Raw genomic sequence first — 24,249 nt, 5'->3', positions numbered from 1 at the left:
AGGTTAGAGTGTATCATGTGCTTGTCTGGAGGAAAGTAATCCACTAGCAAGTGTCAGGACCATTAAACTGGGAGAGCTTTGTTTGGGGGAGTTCTGTAATCATTGTTTTGTACACGGGGCTGAACTCTACAAACAGTAGGAATGATGCTTTTCACATTTAGTGTGAGTAAATTACAACGTCTTGCAATGAGTTCGCCCCACACCTTGGGTTATTGCACCCCTTGGTTCCAGGATAGACTTGAGATCCCCATGACCCTGTGTAAAGTGGCATAGAAAATGAATGAATAAATAGTAAAATTCTTTGTTATTCTGTAAGGGTCTCTATTTTTGCTGAGAAAAATACACCTTTAAAAGCTTCGCAACCAATAATTATTCATTGTGGCATGTGACCTCCTTGCCGAAAGGTGGCGCTTAATCGTTCCGACGTTACTGTTCGCGCGTTGGTGGTCCATCGTGGTTGCGTCGTTTGCTCATGTTTATGTAGTCGGTTCTCTGTAGTAGGTAGTGCCGTGTTTTCGGAGTCATGGCCATATGGGTTTTTTGAGGCTTCCCGACGGCAGGCGACTACCTAACCACCGGAGGACTTGGTTTGTGCTAACTGGAGGGGCTAAGCGCCACGCTAGCATGCCTCGTAGATAACTATCCGGATGTGTGTGGGTGACACGGGAATGGACATGAGTCTGTAAGGCTCGCGCTACTGACTCGGTGGGTGAAGTTTATCTTAACCAGCTTGTTTGATCCGCTTACATGAGCCGAGTTTGTCGCTGTTTTCTATAGTATAGCTAATTAACTGCTAACTGAAGTATTCTTTATTATTGGTTACAGCTCAGTTTCCAGAAAATAAGCCGCATTAACAGTAAGTAGTTTAGTGAGACACTCCGTTAGTTGCTAACTAGGTATTATTCTGCGCGTGGTCGGCCCCAGTAATTTTTGTATCCTCCGTCTAGATGATAATTACGATCTCAGTGCGATTAGAGCAAAGAAAGCTGTTTTAAAATTATTGTTATTGTTGCCGATGATGATGATATTTTTAGTTGTATAATGTTGGTAGTTAACGTTAGCTTAAACACAAACAGATGCTTATTGTTCAGGCACGTTGCCTCATGCTGGCTAAACTACCGCACGATAAATACACACTGTTTGTTTTGGTTGTTCTTTCTTGTATTTGTTTATATTGTGCATTTATGGCCCAGTAATATTTGTTTGCTGTTGTAAAACCTTTACTTTAGGATCAGTAAAGTTTCCTGTCTGTATATCTGCCTGTGTATCTGTATACGTTAATCTGGTGTTGTGATTCGACTAGCAATGCTCGAAAACTGCTGACCCGCCATTAGAAAACAGGATGATATGCTTGCTGTGTTCGGCCACCACAAACACACACCCCTCCATCCGTCATTAGCAACTTGGCAGATAGGGGTTAACCATAAAGAGATGCTTCTTTAGCTTTGTTTATCGAAGCTGTCACTAAAAAGAAATGGCTGTGGGTGTGTACGTGTGTATACGTTGCGAGGTGTATTGCTTAATCGTGGGGCGTCTCCATAAAAGTATAAGAATACAGCCCAGATTAAAGATCTTAAGCGCCACTTCTGTATTTATGCAAGTGTAAAAGGTCGTTGTCTATAAATGTCCGTAAAGAACATGTATATTTCTATACCCGCTCCAGTACCTTACAACGATTAGTAAACAGCTGCAGATAATTGTGATATGTATTTCATTTAAGTGAAAGGTGCATAGGAAGTAACATGAAATGTTAGGTGTATGGTATAATTAAGTGGAAAAGACGAGCTTTTAAAATTATCAGACTTTTTATCTCCTGTTCTTTTCTGAATTACGGGGCTCAGTCGGATGTAAGACAAACCGCGGACACGCAAAAAGAGGTGGAAATGAGACTGCGTGTCTAACCCAGAACAGCTCAAAAGGGGGTTTCCAAAGTCTGTGGGAAAGAGCCATGCATCATTTGTAATCTTCCAAAAATTCAGCAAAATTCATCCATGTCAGTTTTTAGGTTTTTAATCAGTTATCTTCCTTCGAACTTAGTTGTTTAAAGGCACTCGGTTTTAACAGAACTGTAAGAGAGTGTTTCGTTTTTTGGATGCCTTTTAAACTGCTTAGTGCAAAATGAGTTTCTGTGCGAGAGTCTTTGAAAATTTGGAAGCTCTGCATAGGGCATTCTGGTGAAGGGCAGATACTTATGACTTTAAGTTTGCTAGTTTATATTTTGTTAGGATGGGGGGTGTTCCAGTACCTGCCGTACAAGTAGTTAAATGGGAGAAATTTCCTGTAAGAAAGTAAGCTGTGTGGATGAATTAAATTGTCAATGGAAGCAGACAATGAAATGCAATGCCAATGTCTATTGCGCATGGGTGTGGTGCGTGCATTTTGAAAACATTGCTCATGAAATAATGGAATGCAAGACAAGTAATCTAGCATAGTCATAAGTATCCTATATTGAGTGTTTTTTTTTCCTCCCATGAAATACAAGTGGTACAAAAAACAAGAAACCATATTTTGGGTGTTTATAAGTTTAGCACCAGGTTATTCACCTTTTAAAGTGAGTCATTTTAGGGAAGCTCTTTAACATTTTATACTACCCAATGTTACCAAGAGGCAGGGAGTTTAACTGTATTCAGTTATATACTATTCGATTTCTAAAGTTGTTTGTGACTTTTTAACCATGTTTCAGTAGTAATTACGGCTTGTCTTACAGTAGTCTCCTGAGTTGCCACGCCACAGACTTACATTTAAATATGACAGATTCGTTTTAGTCTTTTATCTTGGCCGCCATCCTTCCATAGACTTGCACATTTTCACTGATTATTATTGTTTTGACCTTCATTGCTGTCGGTCATCTAAAGGCCCCTTATGGTCACTGAATGCACACGCGTGTGAGCTATTCCATAGTATGTTGTTTCCACATCCTGTTTTTTCTTCTCCTTGTAGGAGTTGTATTCTGTTCATGAGAGCAATTTGTGTCTGTCCATAAGTATAGTACTGTAAATCATTTCAGCATTTTTCCTTCCCTCTAGCAACATCTGACATTTCATGGTGAACTTAACTGAAACGTGACCGTTTTTAGACATCGCATTTGGGTGTGAACGTGTCTTGGAATGCACTAACAACCATGTTTTGAGGTTGTCTCCCATCTCGTGCTTCCTGATTTTGGCTCCAGGCTTCCCAGAACCCTGCATTGGATATGTGGTTTTTGAAAAAGCAATGGATGGATATTGGTTTTGGGTACAAGTACAAGCAGGAAATGACATACTGACTATCTCTATTTTGCCTTGAAGGCCTCTACTATAAGTAATTGATTTGAAGATTCCAAAACTCCTTAGAAAGGGCAATTTTATGTAGTACCTATTTTATTATATTTTGTTATCCCTGTACTGAACATTTAATACACTACACACCCAACTTAAGTGTACAATCCAAGTAGTCAGGCAGAATGTTCTGATAGGTAATTATTTTAATTTTGCTTATTGGGTTTATCTTTGGTGACCTTTAGGCTCCGACTCAAACATGAGGCAACCTTTATAGATTTGTAACAGCATTTGCACACATCCTTCAGCAGTAGACAAAGACAGCATTGTCTAATAGCCCCAGTGGGCATTTGGGATGTCTGCATTGAGTGATATGACCTTAAAGGCATTTATGCAGCAAAACATTTTACCAAAGAAGGAGATCTCCGGATATTGCGGAATTCCCCACCAAGCTGTCAGAGAAATCTGTCTTAAAGGTAGTGTGGGTTTAGCTTTGATGTCAGGAAAGAGCAGATTATTTAAATTAAATAGAACTAGATTACCTTTCTGCATTTGAGGATTTTTAATTTTGCTGTAAGATGAGTTAGTTTGGGGGTGAACACAGAAATCCAAACCTTTGTCCAGAAATGGCACATTTTTAATGATAATAAAGGATATTTCTTATACTTTTGCCAACTTATGCCTTATTTATTAAAAAAAATGCACAGACATGATCTAAGGAAATGCAATGTTTTTTCAGCTTTCTCCTGATAGAATATTTGGTCCATTTCATCCTCACTTTTCTCACAGTAATCTGTGAACCCCCACTAAAATGGGTTAAAAGTAAAGCTTAGAAGTCGCGCTCTGTGGTGAAGTTTTGAGAGTGGGAATTTGAGATCCCCACTCGCCAGGTCTCAGAATAAAACATCCTTACAAATGTTTTTTGTCTGCACTGCTTGTTCTTCACGCTCGTTGGTTCTTGCTGCTGGTTTCCTGTATTGTAAACCAGTCAATACATGAAATCTGCCTTTGCCCTGTCTGACTCATACAGAGTTCTGAAGATTGTTTTTCATTTATTTTTTGCCTTTATTGTGTGACGCATCTTGCATGTACGGATACAATGCCACCGTAGGTGATAAGCGTGTCCATTTTTGTTTACGGCTACAGCGCTTGAGCTCTCCTGATGGGTGTGAGTGTCAGTCACACCTGCCAGTGCGACTTGCTGACCTGCAGTTTCTCTTTTGGGATGAATAGCTTCTGTTGAATATGCAAATTTTATACTTTTGGTTTTCAAGCCAAATAATTGTTGTATTGCTAACAGTCATCATGTTGTTTTGAAGATAGAATGTTAGAATGCAAGAAGCTTTGGTATCTTGCCTGCAAATGAAGTGAGAATTAAACTACTAACTGATGAGCTGTTTTGTCCTTCAACAGCTTGTCAGTCTTTTTTTTTTTTTTTTTGGGGGGGGGGGGGGGGGGGTATTGATGCTAATTTAAATTTAAAGATAGGTGTAGTCAGACATTATGGGGCATTCTGAAAGGGTGATGTATATTAAATAAACCTATCCCAAGTCATTGTACTGCAGCTTGGCTAGGCGACAATGGTTTACCTGTTGGGTCACCCCAGGCATTCATAGGTAGGAGGAAGCAAGTGACTCATTGTGTTGCAAGTCTATTTTTGGTGACGGCGTGCCAAATTAGTGTTTGTGGTGAAGGGAATTCAGGAGTCGTTCTAGCACTGTTTTTATTTCACTTTGTTGCAATTATTGTACCATGATTATGCCCTGTTTTGGTAAGTTGTGCATGGATCTTGTTCATGTTTGCTACAAGTGGGTAACATGCAGTACTTTTTGTGCTAGTGTAGTTAACATATCTTGCTACCTTTTTGTGTTGATTTACAAGTACTTGGTTTTCTAGAGAATGGACTAAAACTGGAAATGGACACACTCAATTTAAATATCGTGGCGTGGGTTTTGCATGCCTTCTGTTGTGTAGCTTTGCCGGACGTGTGCATAAGTGTAAATTTGTACAGGTGATAAATGTGCCAATACACATTTCTTACAGTCAGTAATTGTGGCCTGCCTCCACAGAGTGCAGTGTGGGAGAAGTTACTGCACGTTAACATCCTAAAAAAGAACAGGCACATGAATCAGTCCTTTCACTTTTACATTGCATGTCTTGGTGAAGGTCATGGAGACAGCAGATCTGGAAGTTCTGCCCTCTGATGACGTTCTCTGGTGAGTACGGCAAGCGCACGCTGGGTTAATACATCAGACACGATTTCAGCACGTCAGAACTGGAATGTCAGTTGATGAGGCCGTTTTTGGGTCCATCCTCACTGGGGTTTTGTGGGATTCTGCTTGAATTAAATGACTTCTTCATTGTTGCCATCTTATTAAAAGCTCCACATGTGACCCTGCCTTCCATATACTATTTGGTGTATAGGACTTGGGAGGGGGGTATGTTTTGTTAGTGTGTCTTGGAAGTTTAATGGGATTTTTATCGAGAAAATGATACTAAGATTTTGTGACTTAGCTTGTGTGTTCTGGCGATTGTATTTCCTGATAGCCTTAATGAAAATATCGAATTAATGAAATATTAAGACGTCGAAGAACAGTGGTCCCCCCCCTTATCCGCAGTTTCACTTTCTGTGGTGTCGGTTACCTGGAGTTAACCATAGTCCGAATATATTTAATAGAGAAAATTCAGATTTTTTTTATTGAGTGTCTCTGAGTTACGTCCTGCTCAGGATGTAAATCTTTCTTTGTCTGGCGTATCTACACTGTATATACTACCCTCCTACTTGTCATTTAGTAGCTGTCTTGGCTATCAGACGTGTGTGTGTGTGTGTGTGTGTGTGTGTGTGTGTGTGTGTGTGTGTGTGTGTGTGTGTGTGTAAATGTTTTTATTTTATTTTTTGGAACTTACCCCCTTTGGATAAGGGGAGACCACCGCATTCTCAAAAAGCCAACACTTCCCAATTGTGCAGGATTCTAAAAGAAAACACTTCAGCTGTGCAAATCAATGTTAATGACAATTCACGCATTAATGATAAATTCCATTTTTGATGTTGGTTTTATATTCTTTGCTTTGGTTGAATGGCTTTCACCTGTGTGCTGGCTATGATAGGCCTGTTGGACAGTATTCTGGGGTGGAGCTTCAGCATGTATGCTGGTGTAAATACACAATCGACTCCCCAGTCCATGCAAACCTACAGCCTTTTTATCATTGTTTTGTCGTCTTTTTGTGTTTGTTTGTTTGTTTCTGTATTCTCTATTGTGTACAGTAAATGCAGCATATTGGGGCATGAGGGCCCAATCTTCCCTGAATGAGCCCTTGGTTTCTCTGATTTTAGTTTAGTGACTGATGCTTCCAGTGCCAGCTACTGGTATTGAAATTCCCTGTGATGACCGTTGATTTGCAGATACGGCTTGAGTAAGTTCAGTGTCGCAAATTCAGTGAAAGTATTGCCAATCTGCTTGCTTATTGTTTTTCCTTGTGAGTCGCCTAAAGTACCTGCTTGTAAACGCACTTCTCAGTAAGGTAAGGTGAACAGTTTAATTTTTAACTCCGGTTATTCCTCCAGCCTGGGATTTTCGCATCATTTCTTCCAGTTGTTTTATTTCCTGGTAATTGCAGTTCAGTTTAAGTTCACATAGGTTTGATTTGCAATGTGAACACGGGAATCTCCCTGTTAGAAGCACTGTAATTATGCTGATTTTTGTTCATTGGATACCATCTGGTGAAACCAAAAGTCTGTTATTCATTTTAATCTGTCGTTTAGCACTGCCAAATATTTAATATACAATTTTTGAGTTGAGTAAGATATGGAAAACAAATGAAGTGTTGATTATGGGTAGAAGGTGACCTTGAGTCAGGGGCCTGGAACTGTTTTGAGGGAGCGCTCCCAAGGAAGCCCTCCAGCCCGCGTCCGATTTGTGAGCATTGAAGAGGCTGACGCAGACATGCCCCTGTCGACTTGCCAAGGGTGGGTCATGTCATCCTGCCCGGCCTAGCTCTGGGTGACATTTGCCCCATGGATCATTGTGTTTGACATGTTGGCTCTTCCTGATCGGGAAGGCGTCCTCCAGTGATATCTCGGGAGAGTCTGCACGTAGTAATCTCCCAGTCTTCTGTCAGGAATTAATGCCGCGCAATCATGGTTTTCCAAGTGCCTTTTTCATGGAAAGCGTCACACCAGGCTGGTGCCTGCTGCTCTTCGTCGGAATCATGGTCAGCTGCCCCCCAGTCCCTGTCCCATTCGCTCGGCTGTCGAGCTTCAGCGTGTCCCATGAGCCACGCTGGCACGTCCCACACCAGCAGCATTACACCCTGCCAAGTTTCCCTTTCAGAAATTTTCCGAATGACGCCGGGTGGTGGCAGCCCACATCGGTCCGGAAGCGCGGCCTTCGTGCCCACGCACTCTCGAAAGCTGCATGTGAGATTGGGACTGCCCCTGCTTACTAACTCTGTTCATGATGCTGATCCAGAATCAGTTCTTTGTTGGTTTACCGGACTTGCCATATAACTGTAAAATTTAGTTCCTTATCAGTATGCATACACAGTATGATTAGTGGTTGCTCATCAGGACTGGTTTAACTGCAGCTCTGTAGAAAGGTCTTTGTTTACTTGTATCTTACCGATGCTTATTTTGACAACCTCTGATTACTCATATCCTGCAACTGTGCCAGACATGTGACATACAAGAATCTGGCTCATTAGTAGGTTTTTACTTGTTTCAAGTTCTTCTTTGTACAATGGTGACCTGATCTTTAATTCGTTTATTTTTGTTTGTATCTGAAATGCATTCTTATGAATGCAGTATGGATGGTACAGTGGCTCAGGGCTGACATCTTTGAGGTCCCCATTTGGATAACCTCAGTTTTATAAAAATCTGTGAATGTAGTCGAAAAAGTAAAAATGCCAAAGTCTTGTGTTTGGGTTGGTTACTTATGGTTAAGGTTAGGGCTGGGTAGAAGTTAAGGGTGTCGTGATTGGGATTAGGGTTTTTCCCCATAGAAATGAATGGACGGTCCCCATGTGAGAGAGAGAGAATTTGCACATGCCACTTGTTACATGGATTTCCACCAGGTACTCTGGCTGCAACTTTCAGTCCAAAGGCTTTTACCTTGGCTAATTGGTGTCTATGTTGCCAGTAGTGCGTGCCTGCCCACTGGTAGGCTGGCATCTCAGCATGCTTTGTACCCTTTGCTCTCTGGGCGAAGCTCCAGGTCCTCCCTCACCCAGTCCAGAATGAGTAGCTGGAAGATAGATGGGTGGATAAACCTTACTTTTGTAGTGAATCTGAAGTCTTACTCTGTGTTGAATGAGGAAAAAAAACGGCTCATGTTAAAGGCAGACATAGGAAAGTTTTTCTCTCTTGCACATTGTTCTGTTTTTTTGCTTTTTAAGCGGACTAGGGCTAGTGTCAAGACTATATGACTAGTGTCAAGTATTTGCTCGAATGGTAACAGCACTGCGGCAGAGATTAGGCAGAGTTTCCTCTCTTGGCTCAGTGTTCTTTGACACGGAAATGGGGTGGGTGGGGCGACATTACTGAACACGCTTACATTCCGGCAAAGTCTTTGTCACATCCATCTCAGTCGAATAGCACATGGCTTGTCCTGCTTGGTAATTAAAATCAGAATTAATATAATTGATGCTCAAAGGCCCCTTTTTTTGGCATATATGGCACAGGGGTGGAGTTCGATAAACTTGATTTACATCAGAGGATAACAGAAAAGCAGCCTTGAGTCGCCGTTTCCATTTTGAGCAACGAGGAAATTCGCTGATAATGCGGCCAACGCGACGACTCTCAAGGCAGTTTAATGAACGATAGAGAACTTTGTGTAAACAACTATGTTACATGTGGATATTGATGGCACTGATGTCGAAACCGTTTTTCACATGCTTTTTTAAAATTATTTTTCAGGGACTTTGAATAATGAGGACTGGTTTTCGCTGATCCCAGTATGGAGATTTACTGGTACATGTAAGTATGAGTTTTTGAGTTAAAACTCAATTTTAACTTTACGCAGTGAATGTAAGCCTTGACAACAGTCAAGCTAAGTGGAAGGCCTGCAAGTTTGTGTGGCTGGAAGTTAAGAGATGCTGTTAAGGGTGCTGTACTTTGCTAGCTGCGACAGACACATCGGCTGTTAGAAATTAGCATCCCTTGGTTTTTTTTCCGCCCTTGAGTTTCGCAATCCTCAGTTCTGTGAACACCAAACTCTTACAGGGAAGGTTTACATAAAGGTCTGTTAGTGAGAGATATGGCAATTTTAGGCCAAATGATAGTCCCATGAGGTCTGTGTCCACAGCTGCGAATGTTTTTCTGTGCTGATTTTCCTGCATTATCCTCCTTGGAGTTTGTTTCCAGGGTGCTTTTTGAGGAAATGCCTCGCTGATGTCACTGTAACTGTTTCCACGTAGAATCGTCATTATTTTCATCATCATAAAGATTTTCTTCTACATCTGCTGGTACCGATCGCGGCAGAGGCAGCTGGCAGCCTACCTTAGCAACCCCCGCAATGCGCAGATCGTCATCGTTGGAGGCAGAGCCTACCTGCACCAGATGTGCGAAAGCCAAAATGTGAGTATACCTCAGCCACACGCCACCACCAGCTCCAGCTGAATGGCCGAATGTCATGGGGAGGGGGCTTCCGCCCTCTTTAAATGGGCCAGCCCTCAGCTTTTTTTTGGCATTTTCCCACTGCTTCCATGAACCGAGCCGTACCGCGAACTGGCGGTTTTCCATTGTATGTGAGCGGTACCCAAGCTACATCCATGCTGACCGAAAGCGTAACCAAACCGAGCTGGTTGCATCACTGCTATCCATCTGGTAGAAATACACTGAGATACCAGTGTTCTGTGCACAGATTATCTAAAGGAAAAAGGTTATATTCTATATATTATTAATTTTTAGCATACAGTACATCGATATGTATTGATGCATTTCCGAAAACTCGGAACTTGAGAAACCTTCTACTTAAGAAAGAAAGTTCTGTAGAACAGCTGAACACAAATGATGCTAATTCTGTTAGCATTTGCTACTTGAAGGTGATTCTCACGGACATGCTAGCGGACATTGGCACACAGTAAAAAAAAAAAATTGCGCATATTGTAGTAAATGATGACGTACACCATGTGAACAGTAAACAAACATCTCTTCAGTTTTTCATCGCTATCGCTCTCCAAACCTGGCAATGCCTTTACTGAGCTGACCCTTCTGCAGTGTAAAAACAAAGTGAGTAGTCTCTCTTCGCAGTGCGGTCGGTTCCTGTATGACAGTGGAAAAGCACCATTTGACATCTCCCCTGTACTTATGTGGTGTGTGTATGTGTGATCCTCTAACCATGTGACCCTTTCGCATGAGTATTTAAGGTCCCATCGCCTTCCATTTCCGTCATTCGCATTATCAGCTCAGTTTACATGGTCCAGCCCCTCAAACCAAAAGGAAACGGGGGGGGGGGGGGGGCGTCCAGGCCACTCTTATGGCACTTATTCACTACAGGCTTGCAGGTCGTCTTTCTTTTCCTGGTAATACAGGGTGATGGAAAATATTATAGAAAGTCAGTTTTGATCTCCAAAAACAGCTGAAAATTATTGTTTGCTTTTTTAATTGACTCTTTTAAAGCGTAATTCGTTGTTTGTTTTATGGATATATTTATTTGCCCTACTGGTTTTATTGTGATTAAGTACACGCATAGCTATTAAAGCGAAATAATTGTGGTCTTCATCTTTCAGATTATAAATACAAGTTATTGCAGCTGTAGCTTTTTTCGTGGCCGTTCCTCTTCCTGCTTCTGCAGGCATGCTGAGTACGATACCGTGGCGTAAGACATGTTTCTGATAGGGGAAAGTCAGTCCCCACTTATTGATGCTGTGGTTTTACGGCACAGTTTTGTGGTCTTTAAAAAAAAAAGCACTTTCGGGTAAGGGGCCCCCATGCATAAGATGGGGTGGGCACATCCTCCGTCTATGCTCTCTTTCCCTTTAATGTTCTTTCACAGTTTAAGCTGCCATAACTGAAACCGCAGGTATTTCAGCATGAGCCAAAACTCATTACGCGTGATGACTACTGATGCAGAGAGCCTTTACCAGCACTGGGAAAGTAGTTATTGTTCATTAAAGTGAAAGTACCTCTTGTGTGTGTCCCTGGACCTCTTGTGATTTGGCTTCAGGGGCTCGCTGAGTCTTTAATAGGCCTGTAATAGGTTCTCTGTGAGCATCCAGCTGAATGCATGGAAATGGTGATCCTAGTAGTGGCAGGAAGCTCTAATACACTCAAAATAACTTTGCTTTGTTAAGGCAAGGCCCCAATGTTACGATTTAGCTGTAAACAAGAGCTGTGATTGTTACGGCTCATACATGTTACATTGGGGAAAAATTTTGGCATCAGTTGAATTGAAACATAGTCAGTCCGGTTTTGTAGCTGTATGTAAATAAAAGCAGAAATGAAAATGAGATCAGAATCTTAGGTCTCGGTTAGTGGTGACGGGACAGGCCAGTGCTTTGCAAGGAAGCTGGTGTGATTACTACAAGGTGGGTTTTCCTTGGTAAGAGGAAGCAGGAACTCCTTTGAATGCTATGAAAGTCACTGTTAGGCTCATCTGCTTTAAATGGTCTGCAAAGCCAGGCATTCGTCATGCGTGCCGTAATTTTCACTGACAGCAAACAGGAAATGCCTGAAGAAAACAGGCGAAAGGAAACCCAGTGTATCGTCACTGTAAAAGAAAACAATTTTCTAAGCAGTAGTGGCTTTGAATTGTTTCGTTATTGTAAATGACACGAAATAATCACAACTTTCCTTGTCTGTGTGGATAACTAAGGCTTTAAATAGCTACAAACAGGAGCAGAGGTTTATTTATTAATTTTTTAAAATATTTTTGCAGAGTGTATTTTCCAGGCAAATAATTTGCACAGGGTTGGTTTCGTGAAGATGCTGGTTCGCCCACATAAATTTCTTCTGCAGTTACTACTTTCATAAGGGAGTGTGATGAAGGCAGAGTATGAATCAGTCCAGGCAGATCTGGACGAAGGAGACTGCAATGAGCAGGAAAATCTGCCTTGGCCCCGCGGCCGTGTCCGTGCGCTGGTGGCCCGCCAGCGCAGCCGCCTCTCCTGCTGTTGCCGCGGCGCTGCAGTGGGTGTTCAACTCCCACCTCCATTCTTATTCACAGACGTCGATCTGGCCCAGCTGGTACGGTGTCCAGGATGACAGCTCCGTCGGCGAGCCTTCCGCATCGCTGCCGCCCGCGCCGTCGTACACTCATCTGGACGTGCCTCCTCCATACGAAGCCGTCTTGGGAAGTAAGGGAGCGCTCCTCACTCCGCGCTTACTTACACATGTCAGTCTGTCGCCGGCCGCATTCTCCAGCCATCTGTCAGACACACACCTTCCTCCTTGTTCTTCATGTCTGTTCAGTACTTCCCCTGTAACAGATCAGCTCTGACTGGCAGGCTGGAAACCAGCAGCTGTTTTTCATCCGTGATGGGAGAAACCCACCGTAAATTAGGCCTTTATAAATATCTATTATCGAAGATTTTAGAGAGGTCATGTAAAAATGAGATGGTACAATTTAATCCATCTAATGAACGATATAAATTGTATTGTGGAAATACACCTGGGGTAGAATTAGCATGAATGCCATAAAAAGCTTAAGAATTGACTGTGGGCAGGCAGCTCCTTAGTTTTAAGTGACCTGTAAAACATACCGATATTTCCTGGTTGATGGGGGTCAGTCTTCAGCCACATTTTTTTTTTTGAAGACAAATCAATCATTGTCGCTAAGTTACTCTGCAGGTATTATTCAAAATACAAATGAACCTGAGTTCTCCCTGAGGTCATGTTCTCCTAAAAAGGGAGATGTGCCGCCAATCCCCCATCTCGATATTTTTGGTCGCGGAGATGCCTCGCGTTACCCCCGGATGTATCTAACCATCCGAGGTCAGATGAAGGACACGGATAGACAGTGGCGGTCAGGCAGCATCTTGCGTGTTGGAGCTCAATCTCACAGCTCGTAAATCACAGGATCTGGTGCCCAGGAAGATATTCAGACGATGCTTATTTTCCGCCCCAAACCTACCACTTGTCCCTTCCGATTAAATAAATGGTTATCTGACATCATTTGCTTGGAAGTTATTTTAGGGCTCACAGCAATAACAAAGGGACGTCGGACATATGGTGGTGATACACATCCTTATAATAATCTACCTAATTAGGTCCCTCGTAGCTCCTCCACAGAATGCATTATGGATTTCAGCACATAACACTATACGCTACTTCATCATGCACATGAATGACTAGGTATAATTGCTTATTTGTTATATTTATTATTATAGTATTTGATGGTTTTATTCTAAGCAAGTTATAGTAGAGGGAAGTGTTACTATTTTTGTGTGTTCTCTTTGCGATCTGAACCAACAACCTTTGCATTGTTAGGGCAACGAGCTACTTGTTGAGCTCTTCAGAGGTCTTTCCACCAATGTCATTTATGCTTAAAGTTGTAGTTGTTGTGCTCTGATTGGCTAGAACATGTGATAATATTTTCAGCTTGTTTCTCTGTTCTGATTCGACAGGCGACGACCTGAAGCCTCCACCATACAGTGAGTATGCCCAGAGCGATGCCGTGGGCGAATCGCGAGCCATTCTCATCCCCGAGAGCTGCGAGCCCGGCAGCATCTGTGACGCGCCCCCTCCATACTCGCTCAGCGCTAGCGCCAGCGCTGCACCACAAGAGAACGCGTCGACCCGGGACCTGCAGACAGAAGAGGGCCCTCAAACGGCAGGCTCGCATCACTAGGCCGCTGTTCTTTGCACTAGTGACTGCCTGGCAGATACGTGCCACATGCGTACGGCCTGGATCCTGTTCCCTTCAGACCATGTCGAAAAGACGACCGCTAGATTTTGCAGAGTTGTTTTCCTGGAATGCTGGCCTTTGCCAAAGGAATACTACCAAGCTTTTGGGAAGGGGGGCAGTGGGGGATTCAGATGTCAGTCACATTTTTCAAAGCAGTGTTTTTACAAAAAAAAAAAAAAAAACAAACAAAAAAACCCCTCCATGCTTTTATGCCCCCTCTCCCCCCCAAGTGAACGTCATGTAATTATGTCTCTTACTGAATTTCTAGTTTGATTTTTTTTTTCTTTCTTAATTTGTGTATACTGTGTTTTGCCTCATGCAATCATCATTATGTTTAAGATTATCAAAATATAATGCAGTTTCTTGTACGTGTTTGCCATGGAGAAACAATCTGAACCAGAGAAGAAATAATACCTTCTGAATGCAGTTTGTGCTGAATCGTGCCTATAGGCTTGTATGAATCCTGTCTATAAGTAGCCTGTTGGTATCTGTGGACATCGGGTGTGCACACTCTACCCTGCGCTTTCCTTCAGTGAGGAAGGCCTGGCTAACGACACTGTTTTTGGGAGAGTGTAATGCCATCTTGTGTACCAAAACGACAATAGTAAACTCCTGTGATCTCTGAAGTGGACAGTCCTGTGCTCTATGGATCGTACATTTTGAATATAAGAGGATAACTTGACGTTTCACTGTAGTATTTTGAATAATATATTCATGTGCTCAGTAATAATAGTGGTATGATTTGGAAGCTGTCCCGTGAAATTAGCTCATAAATCTGAGATGTCTTGCGTCTGGGGGAAATGACACAGGGATCAAGCTGGTGTACGGATGGCTTGTCATGCATTACATTACATTGCATTATGCTTGTAGACGCATTTTGGAGACGTAATAGACTGGTGTGTTATATTACATAGACAGTTTGGAAGTTGCTAACGAATGTAGTTATATCTTTAGGTATCTTACAAAAGCATGTGGGTCATTCTGTTTTTTTATTTTATTTTATTTAAAAAAAAAGTCAGTCAGTTACATGGGTTGATTGCTGTAACACAATGTACAATGTGAATTGGTGGTTTAACTCCTGAGGTCATATTTCATATCAAAATTGCAGTAATGGGGAATTTTTAAATATTTAACCTGAATTCTAACAAAGCCAACTTACTTGGATATATTTTTATCATTTGTAAACTTGCATTTAGTATTTGTTAGTGCATTCATGTCGCTTGCACAATAACTGTTGAACAATATGTAAAACATAATTGTCTTCCTTTACGAAATAAGAGGGGGCTACCAATTCCATTCGTCTTTGTTTTGGCAATAATTCAGCATAATTACATCTACACCCCTTTTTCCAAGCTTACAGTAGTATCTAAGCATGTCAAAGTAGCAGTAGTGTTTTAGTAGACTGTCAGAAGGCCACAGTTTGATCAGCCATGTTCCAGCTGTTTGAATTCTGTATGTATATCCACTTCAGGCTGAATTAAAGGCTGCTGATAACTTGTTTTAACCTTGGGCCACCCTGCTATTTTATGAAGTTGCAGCCCCCACACAGAAGTATATGCACTTTTTGAAGTGTTTTCTTCCTGTTGCATATAATACAATGCAAAAGATACATATCAGAAGATATGTATCTTTTGCAGCCACAATGGCTGTTAAGTTGGAGAAGTGGTCAGTATATGCGTACAATTCATGAGGCTTGGGAAAAAAAAAAAAGCATCTTTATATTAAAATCTTTACGGAAATAAGACCAAGGTCTCTACTTTTCAGCACAAAATTCAAAAGGTGATATGTAAATTTTTAGAGCTTCTGTACCCATGCATAGGCTACACCAGTAGTCCATCCATCCATCCCTCCATCCATTTTCTGTAACCAGTTGTCCTACTCCGGGTGGCAGGGTGTCTGAATCCTATCCCGGAGGCTACGGGTGCAAGGCAGGGAACAAGCCAGGATAGGGCGCCAACCCATCACAGGGCACACTAGTCCCCAACTATTTCTCTCAGAGGACCAAAGAGTGTGATACTTGGGGGCACAATTTAATAATTTAAAGACAACGGTCTATTTCTTGGGGTGATCAGTGAATCCAAATTAAATACAAAAATTGTATGTTTGTCCAGACTTCTCCAGCTGGTTGTCCTTGGACTACGCGAAAAAACAACGGTCAGCTTATGCCGTTTAGCAAGACGTACATCAAGTGAATGACGTCATTGCTTTGAGACGTTAGCTGAGCTGAAGCTGTTCAGCCTGGAGTAAAGGAGACAAATGGCGTGACCCAGGTTTTATAAGATTCTAACAGGTCTGGATACTGTTCAACCAAATAGTTGTTTCGATATTAATTCAAACACGGGAAGCCATGGCCATAGGTGGAAATTCGCGGAAGAACATTTTAAACTGGATTTGTGAAGACACACGGCGTAGAGTGTGAAATAGTCTTCCTGTTAGTGTGGGGCAAACTAAAACCTTGGGTTTCTTTAAATCAGACATCGTTACGATTTTAACTTTACGCTATTAGTTGCCTTCTCCCCAAACCAGGGTTACCATATTTTATTATAATTGTGAGACGGAAAATATGACGTGTTTGGTGATAAGAATATTAATGAGTTTTCACGTTCACAAGCCAATCGGGTGGCGCCTCTTTAATAAATATTCCAGAATTTCCCGTAAACCACTGACATACAACAACAGATAGTGGCATCATATGACACCTATTCAAATAGACTCGACATGGTATAAAACACATATTTGCTCGTTTTAAATTTTACACTCGTCTCAACTTGTCCTTAAAGTCACATAAATTTCATTTTATGCCATTATATTCTGACCACAGTCTAGAATAATGAACCCTTGAATCAATTCTGGTGTCAAAGTCGGTTTTCCCATAGTCACTAATATGTATAAATCGAGCTAAAGTTCCAAAAGAACTCTACAGAGGTAACGATACTTGATTGCCTGTTTTATTCCCTGAAACAAACAACAGCTCGACATATTACAAGCAGTTTCGAGCGTAATCATTTTTAAATGACATAATCATTTTTGTGACAAAAAAAATCGTGTGGGCTGTTCATGTCGCAATACAAATATCAAAACGAAAGCTGATCATCCAGAAGCTCGAAACACGGGGAAGACAGACGCTGGACCTTCAGGTACACAGACACACGGTAGGTAATTTATACAAGGCTAAGGGAACGCGAGGATCGGAGAGAGTTCACACAATACCCTGGCAAACTCACGCACACAACAACACAATAACTCAGCAGGGGCAAGCTGTGAAATGTTCATATAGTAAGGATGAAAACTGAGACACTTGTTACTGTATATGTTTATGCCTCTGTGCTCTATTAACTTAAGCCCAGTTCTTGCGCACCCAGTAATGCTTTTATGTTTTTTTTTTAACATTTGGATGGTATTTTACCACATCCACCATATAAAATTTTCATTCTCGGCGTCGGAATCCCCTTCTGTTATACCTATGCAACGACCAGTTAATAGACAGCTTTCACTTTTGGCGAATTGACCTGTGGTGTTCGAGTTTTGTGTAAGTGCGCGTTGTTTTTCTGCGTGTTTTTTTTTTTTTTTTTATTTGTTTTAATTGAACGCACATATTTACTGAGCACTGTGTTGTGCATGGTTGATCACTTGTAGCACCCTTTTAAAATGAAAGGTGTTTGGCTTTCGTGCATGCCGTGTTGCACGGCGTTTCGCAAGAGGGGCTCTCGTGACTCTGGGATTTCCCTGCCATAACTTACGTTGTACTTATACAGGAACCTGAAAAGGAAATAGCACCGCCATTAAAAAGAATCACGACTTGCAGGCATCGTCGCCCGCTGAGAGATCTGAACGGACAAGAAAACCCTAAGAAAATGGCTAAAAGTAAGTTGTGTGGTTTGAAATACATTTTTAACGAGATATGAAATTACATTGATTTAAATATGGCTTACGACACATTTCTTTTACAGAGGAGGTTATCGCGATTGGATTAGAGCTGCGAACTATCGGAGACCTTATCGACCTGAAGTGCAAGATCGCCAATCTTGTTTTAAGAGGAAAATCTGCAAAAGAAGATCATGAAGCGAAACCGAGGATAAACGTGAAAACGAACGATTCTGCAGAGCAATGACATGCCACCTTAAAATGACATAAGTGCTTTCGTATAATTACTCGACTTTGGTCAGAAGAACTAAACGTAAAATGTGGAGTTTTTGGTGCAAACAACTGTACTGTCGGAACCAACATGAACTACACTGGATTAATATTAATGCTCATCCATCCATTTTCCAAACAGCTTATCCTACTGGGTCGCGGGGGGTCCGGACCCTATCCCGGAAGCGATGGGCACAAGGCAGGGAACAGCCCAGGACGGGGGGCCAGCCCATCGCAGGGCGCACTCAAAACCATTCTAATATTAATGTTTACGTTGTAAATTTACGCTTTCAATGAAAGAATCCGTTTCTGTTTCCAAACGTAGCTCCAAGTAGCTACCTCGAACATTTTTCATCCATCTCCCAAACCGCTTATCCTACTGGGTCGCGGGGGGTCCGGAGCCTATCCCGGAAGCGATGGGCACAAGGCAGGGAACAACCCAGGACGGGGGGCAGCCCATCGCAGGGTGCACTCACACACCATTCTAATGTTAATGTTTACGTTGGAAATATTTAAGGAAAGAAACCGTTTCTGTTTCCAAACGTAGCTCCAAGTAGCTACCTCGACCAGTTTTCATTTTTGTTTTTAAAACTCATTTTGGCATTTCTCTTTACCATAATTTTGTTGTTGCCCTACGATAGACTGGTACCATGTGCGAAATGTACACCCCAAACGTGACTGCGACGAATGACTGTTGCTGTTCTAGTATTTTTGATGAAAAATTGTTAAAATGTACAAGTTTTGTGTCGTATTTGGAATATTTTTAAGTATAATTGTTATTTCAAATATTCTATGATTTTAAAATTGTAAAAAAATTATCGGGGTTTACAGTTTTAAATTGTTACACTCGTGGTTATTTATTGCTTAATTTTATTCTGTGCATTTTTTTAATCGGAGAGCGTGGGTGGATAATTGTACTCGCATGTTTCTGACGTTTGGGTGACGAGTTAAAACATTTGTGCTGTTGCTGATAACTTGAAAATACATAAAAGTTTTATTTTTTTTATAACAGGGGCATATAAGAAGCTTTATTTAGCAATTTGTAATAGCCATTTTGATTATTTATTGTGTATGCTGACGAGGCAGTTACGTAATTGCCCCATTGTGATTATTTATTACTTTATTCTATGTATCACATTGATAGGAGTGTAATTCATACGTCGGCTTATACAACTATTCGAATATAATGGTCTATATTCAAACTTTTATGGCTGTTACGTATTATTATCGCACTTATTTAAAAATAAAAATATTTAACACTGTGAATACTGTTTCCTGTTTTTGTCGATCCAATGATACAACCTTGTACAGCAAGTATATTGTTGTCTAGACAACAATTCGGCGGAACTATTATACAGTTACATCGCTTTCAATACGGACGAATTTTGTTGCTGGACTCAAGAGCTACATGTGCTAGCCGAGTAGTTTGACATCTAAGATTTTTTGTTATTGGGAATAGGAATTTTTCAGTTTTGCCCCGTTGTTTCTCAATCCTCAAAACTTTACAATTGTATAGGATTGAATCACAGATGAATTGTTATATGTGCAACTGTTGTATTATGGGGATTCCTTTTTTGGGAAACAGTATTAATGAAAACCAGCGGTGAATGTCAACGAGCTCTCAACTTAACGGCTATGCCACGGCTCAGTCGAGACGCAAGTTCTGTCAAGGAGGACATAGCGCCGATCGATGGCAGCAGCAGACACCGCTGGGGCTTGGTTGTAACAGGCTTCGTCGGAGGAACCCTCGTTGCGCTGTACGCCATCGCAACGCCGTTTGTAACGCCCGCATTCCGAAAAGTGTGCCTTCCCTTCGTGCCGGCCACGCCGGCCCAAATCAATAACGTCCTGAAGCTCCTCCGATACCGGACTGGTACGCTGGTGGACATAGGAAGTGGAGACGGCAGAATTGTAAGTAGTTGGATGATTTATTACTGCCACCTAGTGCTTGAACTGCTTATTGAATGACGTTGCCGTGACTGCGCAAGCAGCAAAACCGATGATCTCATTATTATTTATGTCCGGAAGTAAGAACAGAAACTAACCCCAGTTAGGGGTCTATCGATACTCCCGCTTATATTGTCTGATATATATGATGCAAAGCATTTAATGAGTACATATAAATCAGGAATAGCATTAACACCAGAACCAAATTGGAATTTATATTCAAACACAGTTCGATCACATTGTTGTGGTGATTTTTACCAAAAATCAAATACATTTGGTAAAAATAAGCATAGTGATATGTTCATTTTTCCATGTAAACGTGTTCTGTTGTGTGGTAAGCCACTGCATGCATATCAGCCACTAATGTGCACAGTATCACCGTTTCTCATAGGTGATAGCAGCTGCCAAGCAAGGCTTTCAGGCAGTTGGCTTCGAGTTAAATCCGTGGCTGGTTTGGTACTCAAGGTACAGGGCATGGAGGGAGGGGGTCCATCACAACACCGCCTTCTACAGAACGGATTTATGGAAGGTACGGCTTTGAATCAACAATCCCGACACAGATAGTCCATTTTATAGGAGGAGATGCCCCACTCTTTGGTACAGTATTAAGATAAAGGTAGCTAATGTAAGTGCTTTTTAACCTCAGATATAGTAGTTTATACTAGTACATTCTTAAAGAGGTAGTTAAAATATAGCATTAAAATTAATATAAAGAGTAATACGATGCATTTAATGTCACCTCCCGATTTATTTTTAAAATATGATCTAGAATTGTGAATATGTGTGCAGTTATGGGAAGATCCAGGCTATGTAGAAGCTATAAGTGCAGCCTTTACAGACCGTGATGTGTGGTCCAAACAGCAACGAACAATATGGAAGGTGGGGGCACTCTAAGAATGTTCACGATACATTCCGGACTCCCATTACAGTCCCTTTAAGGACTACACATCTCAAACACGCAAAAAACTCCGTATAGCCAGATTGGACCGATTTCTGAGTAATTTTGTGTAGATACTGTTTCTGTCGGCAGGGGGAGGTATTGGCATATATTTCGTATTTCAATCCTGCGCTGAGGCATTGTTTTCAAACTTGTTCTTGTACTTGTTCATTAAAATTGATCCATATGTTTTATTGTCAACAAAACATAACATCAAAAATTCCGACCACGGGGGGGGGGTCAATATGTGGCACAACAGGTTAAACTGCTGTGCCTGTGACCGGAATGTTACAGGTTTGAATGCTGTTCTTAGCAGAATAGTCATATTTCCAGGTTCACTCCCATCTGTGTCTGTGTATATATATGTAAGTGATATCACTTGTCATGTAAAACTGTATCAAAGTAGTATTTCATAAGCATACACACACACATGTGTGTGTGTATAAATCATACTTAAAATCAGTGTGTGTGATAATTGTGCATTTATATTCTACGTAACGGCATAATGTCAGATAAGTCAGTTATAAATGCATAAATGTCTTTTTTCTCTATTTAGGTAAATTTTTCTCAGTACTCCAATATTGTGATATTTGGCGTCCCACAGATGGTAAGTTTAAATCAAAATGATTATGTATGGTGTGTGTGTGTGTATGTGTGTGTATATAGACACAAGACTACGCATATGCAGTGAAAATAAAGTGAATAATATCCATTAACATTTTTTTCCTGCTACCATAAATAGAAGTTTTGATTTGCCGTCTTGAGTTTTCATGCAAGCAGTACATGTTATGCCACAGATTTCCAGTCGGCGGCGTTATTGTGAGAAGGCTTCCACTCGAAGTAACAGGTTCCTATATTTGACCTCAACAGATGGTGCCGTTGGAGAACAAGCTGCAGTTGGACCTGTCGGGTGCCGCCAGGGTGGTGGCCTGTCGCTTCCCCTTCCCTACGTGGGAGCCCGATGCCGTAACCGGGGAGGGGATAGACGCCGTGTGGGCGTACGACTCCAAGTCCTTCAGAGAGCCACGGGCAGCGATGGGAGCTGCCAAGGGCTGCGGGGACCTAAAATCCTAATTGTGCTTCCCTGGCAAGCAGCTAAAACCTGGCTCATCCATTGAAAGTTACCTTGACTTGTACGACAGTAATCCTTGATAAAACATTAAGAGTGAGCATCAGATCACTCCCTATAGGGCTTATCTAACAGCAGACACAAATTCTGCTCTGGGGAGCGTGTAGACAATGTCAGTAAATGCTCCCTGGGACAGCCCCCCCCCCCCCGATCAGTTTGAGCGCCAGTCAGTCGTGTCCCTCATCCAAACTGACCAAAATACCCCGCTTCAAATACTTGACACATTGCATTTCTGAAGCCTGGAAAGAAGCTCTTTGATTCATTGGGCCAAAGATCCATGATACCATCCAGGAGTAGCTGTTGATCACCTTCTCTGACACCAAGTACGTTTCATTTTTGAAGAGCTACACAGAAGGAGAAAAGTAATAAATGACATCGCCTGTGATATTTGTGACTGTCTATTCTGTGCTCCATGCGCCATGTTGATAAACATCATCAAACAGAAAACACTCCTCATTTTAATTGCAATTTTCTGATGAAAGATGAATGTTCATAATACTATCTTTAAATTATTCGGGGATTGAACTAAGATGCATACAAACCTTAGCGCAAGCTCAGCAAGCTGTCTGTATTGCACTGTTAATTACATGGCTTGTATATAGTACAGGCAGTCCTCACTTAGTCTGGTTCCTCACCCAGGACCTGTTTGGCTTAGGTGACCCTACCAGGGGCATAAAGCCCCTGGCAACTTAGCTCCTGGGATCACTGGAACATGCAAACCCCTCCACCACCATAAGGTGTTGGCTCCAGGAGAGGACATTTCAGGTCCAGAAAGTAAAAATCCCGACCACGATTTTGATTAAACCAAGCTAGTTGAGTACTCTGTAACTGTGAGTCTTTATACTCAACTAGTTGGTTAAAACAAAATCTTTTTACTTTCTGAATTTAAAATGTTAGCTTTTGAAGGGAGGTAGATGGATATATTGTTTGTCAAGCAGCTGACACAGCAGGTGTAATCACACAAAACCAGGTGCCAGTACTTTGTAAACTGTTGATTTATGTGTTGTGGCAGGTGTGTGGTACTCATTTGCATTGAGACTGATATAATGCTGTAATCATATTGTGGTTTTTCATCCCTTGCCATGATTTCCATCTATCAACTGGTATCACTGCGTGCATCTCTATGTAGTGATGCCACTCATAACAGGCATTTTAAAACCTGCTCCAACAAAAGCAAACACAAATAGAGGATATTACCTGAAGACAGAATCTTAGGAATCTGCTGGCTCACTATTCTCAACGTGCTGCCCTCACGATTGTGTGCCATCCGTGCGAGTTTGCGTTATTTTTCTTAAACCACAGTGGCTGGTTGTTTTTGCCAGAGTCTGTGTCGTTTAGCGCAAATAAATTCCCTTTCGGCGCTTAAACACACTGTGAGAAAGTGGTTCTTAATGCTTTACATCTTGTGCAGGGCAGGATGGTGTAGCATGCTTGTCAGACTACAGGGGTCCACAATTATTTTTCCCTCAGCAGTAAAATCTATTAAGGACACCAAGCGAAGGGCCACTGCCACTGATATAATTCTGCTGGTTTTAAAAATTCACCGGGGGGGGGGAGTGTTTGTTTTTCCTGTTGATTAAAGCTGCCTTAGGTAAAACAGAATGACGCATGTGACGTGTTTTGGGAGCATTGCCTTGATGGTATGAGGCTTTTATGCTGCTCTCCCTATTTCACAGCGAGTACCCTCTATAGTCTAGGTGACTCACACTGATTCTTCGGTGCTGGGTTACGGTGAGGGCGTGGCCTGTTTTATTAGGAGGGATCAAATCCATATCAATAGACTTGTTGTAAGGCTAGGCCAGAAGATTGGGAGGTGTTAAGGTGCCTTGTTAATTCCAGTGAGTGTGTCATATCTCGTACATCCTTTGAAGTTTCAGAGACTGCCTTCCTTGAAGCAACTGCTTATCTCAGCCATGAGTGTGCAGTTATCAAGTGTTCATTAGGGTGAGGATTAAAGGATTTAAAAAAACGTCCTATCTGAATTTGTCTCTAAAGAACCTATGT

The 24,249-nt window shown here is 41.7% G+C and overlaps 1 protein-coding gene across 4 annotated transcripts; it reads left to right on the top strand.

The window, feature by feature from the left end:
- Positions 1 to 459: 459 nt before the first annotated feature.
- atpsckmt (fATP synthase c subunit lysine N-methyltransferase) lies at positions 460 to 22,630 on the top strand. Of its 4 annotated transcripts, XM_048976498.1 has the most exons (11): positions 4,731 to 5,028; positions 5,424 to 5,473; positions 9,169 to 9,228; positions 9,669 to 9,828; positions 12,419 to 12,548; positions 13,818 to 17,250; positions 17,854 to 17,962; positions 18,049 to 20,143; positions 20,571 to 20,708; positions 21,673 to 21,723; positions 21,987 to 22,630. In XM_048976498.1, the coding sequence occupies exons 8-11, from the start codon at positions 19,823 to 19,825 to the stop codon at positions 22,188 to 22,190; spliced, it is 714 nt and encodes a 237-aa protein (XP_048832455.1). In that variant the 5' UTR covers positions 4,731 to 5,028; positions 5,424 to 5,473; positions 9,169 to 9,228; positions 9,669 to 9,828; positions 12,419 to 12,548; positions 13,818 to 17,250; positions 17,854 to 17,962; positions 18,049 to 19,822; the 3' UTR covers positions 22,191 to 22,630. The 4 variants fall into 4 exon arrangements, with proteins under 4 accessions (XP_048832453.1, XP_048832455.1, XP_048832454.1 ...); XM_048976496.1 differs by lacking the exons at positions 4,731 to 5,028; positions 5,424 to 5,473 and adding an exon at positions 460 to 705; XM_048976497.1 differs by lacking the exons at positions 4,731 to 5,028; positions 5,424 to 5,473 and adding an exon at positions 5,484 to 8,867.
- The last annotated feature ends 1,619 nt before the right edge of the window (positions 22,631 to 24,249 follow it).

The sequence above is a fragment of the Brienomyrus brachyistius genome, chromosome 15 (assembly GCF_023856365.1).
Source record: "Brienomyrus brachyistius isolate T26 chromosome 15, BBRACH_0.4, whole genome shotgun sequence".
Lineage (NCBI taxonomy): Eukaryota > Metazoa > Chordata > Actinopteri > Osteoglossiformes > Mormyridae > Brienomyrus > Brienomyrus brachyistius.
The sequence above is the reverse complement of the archived record's forward strand: the minus strand, read 5'-3'. Positions and strand labels throughout refer to the sequence as shown.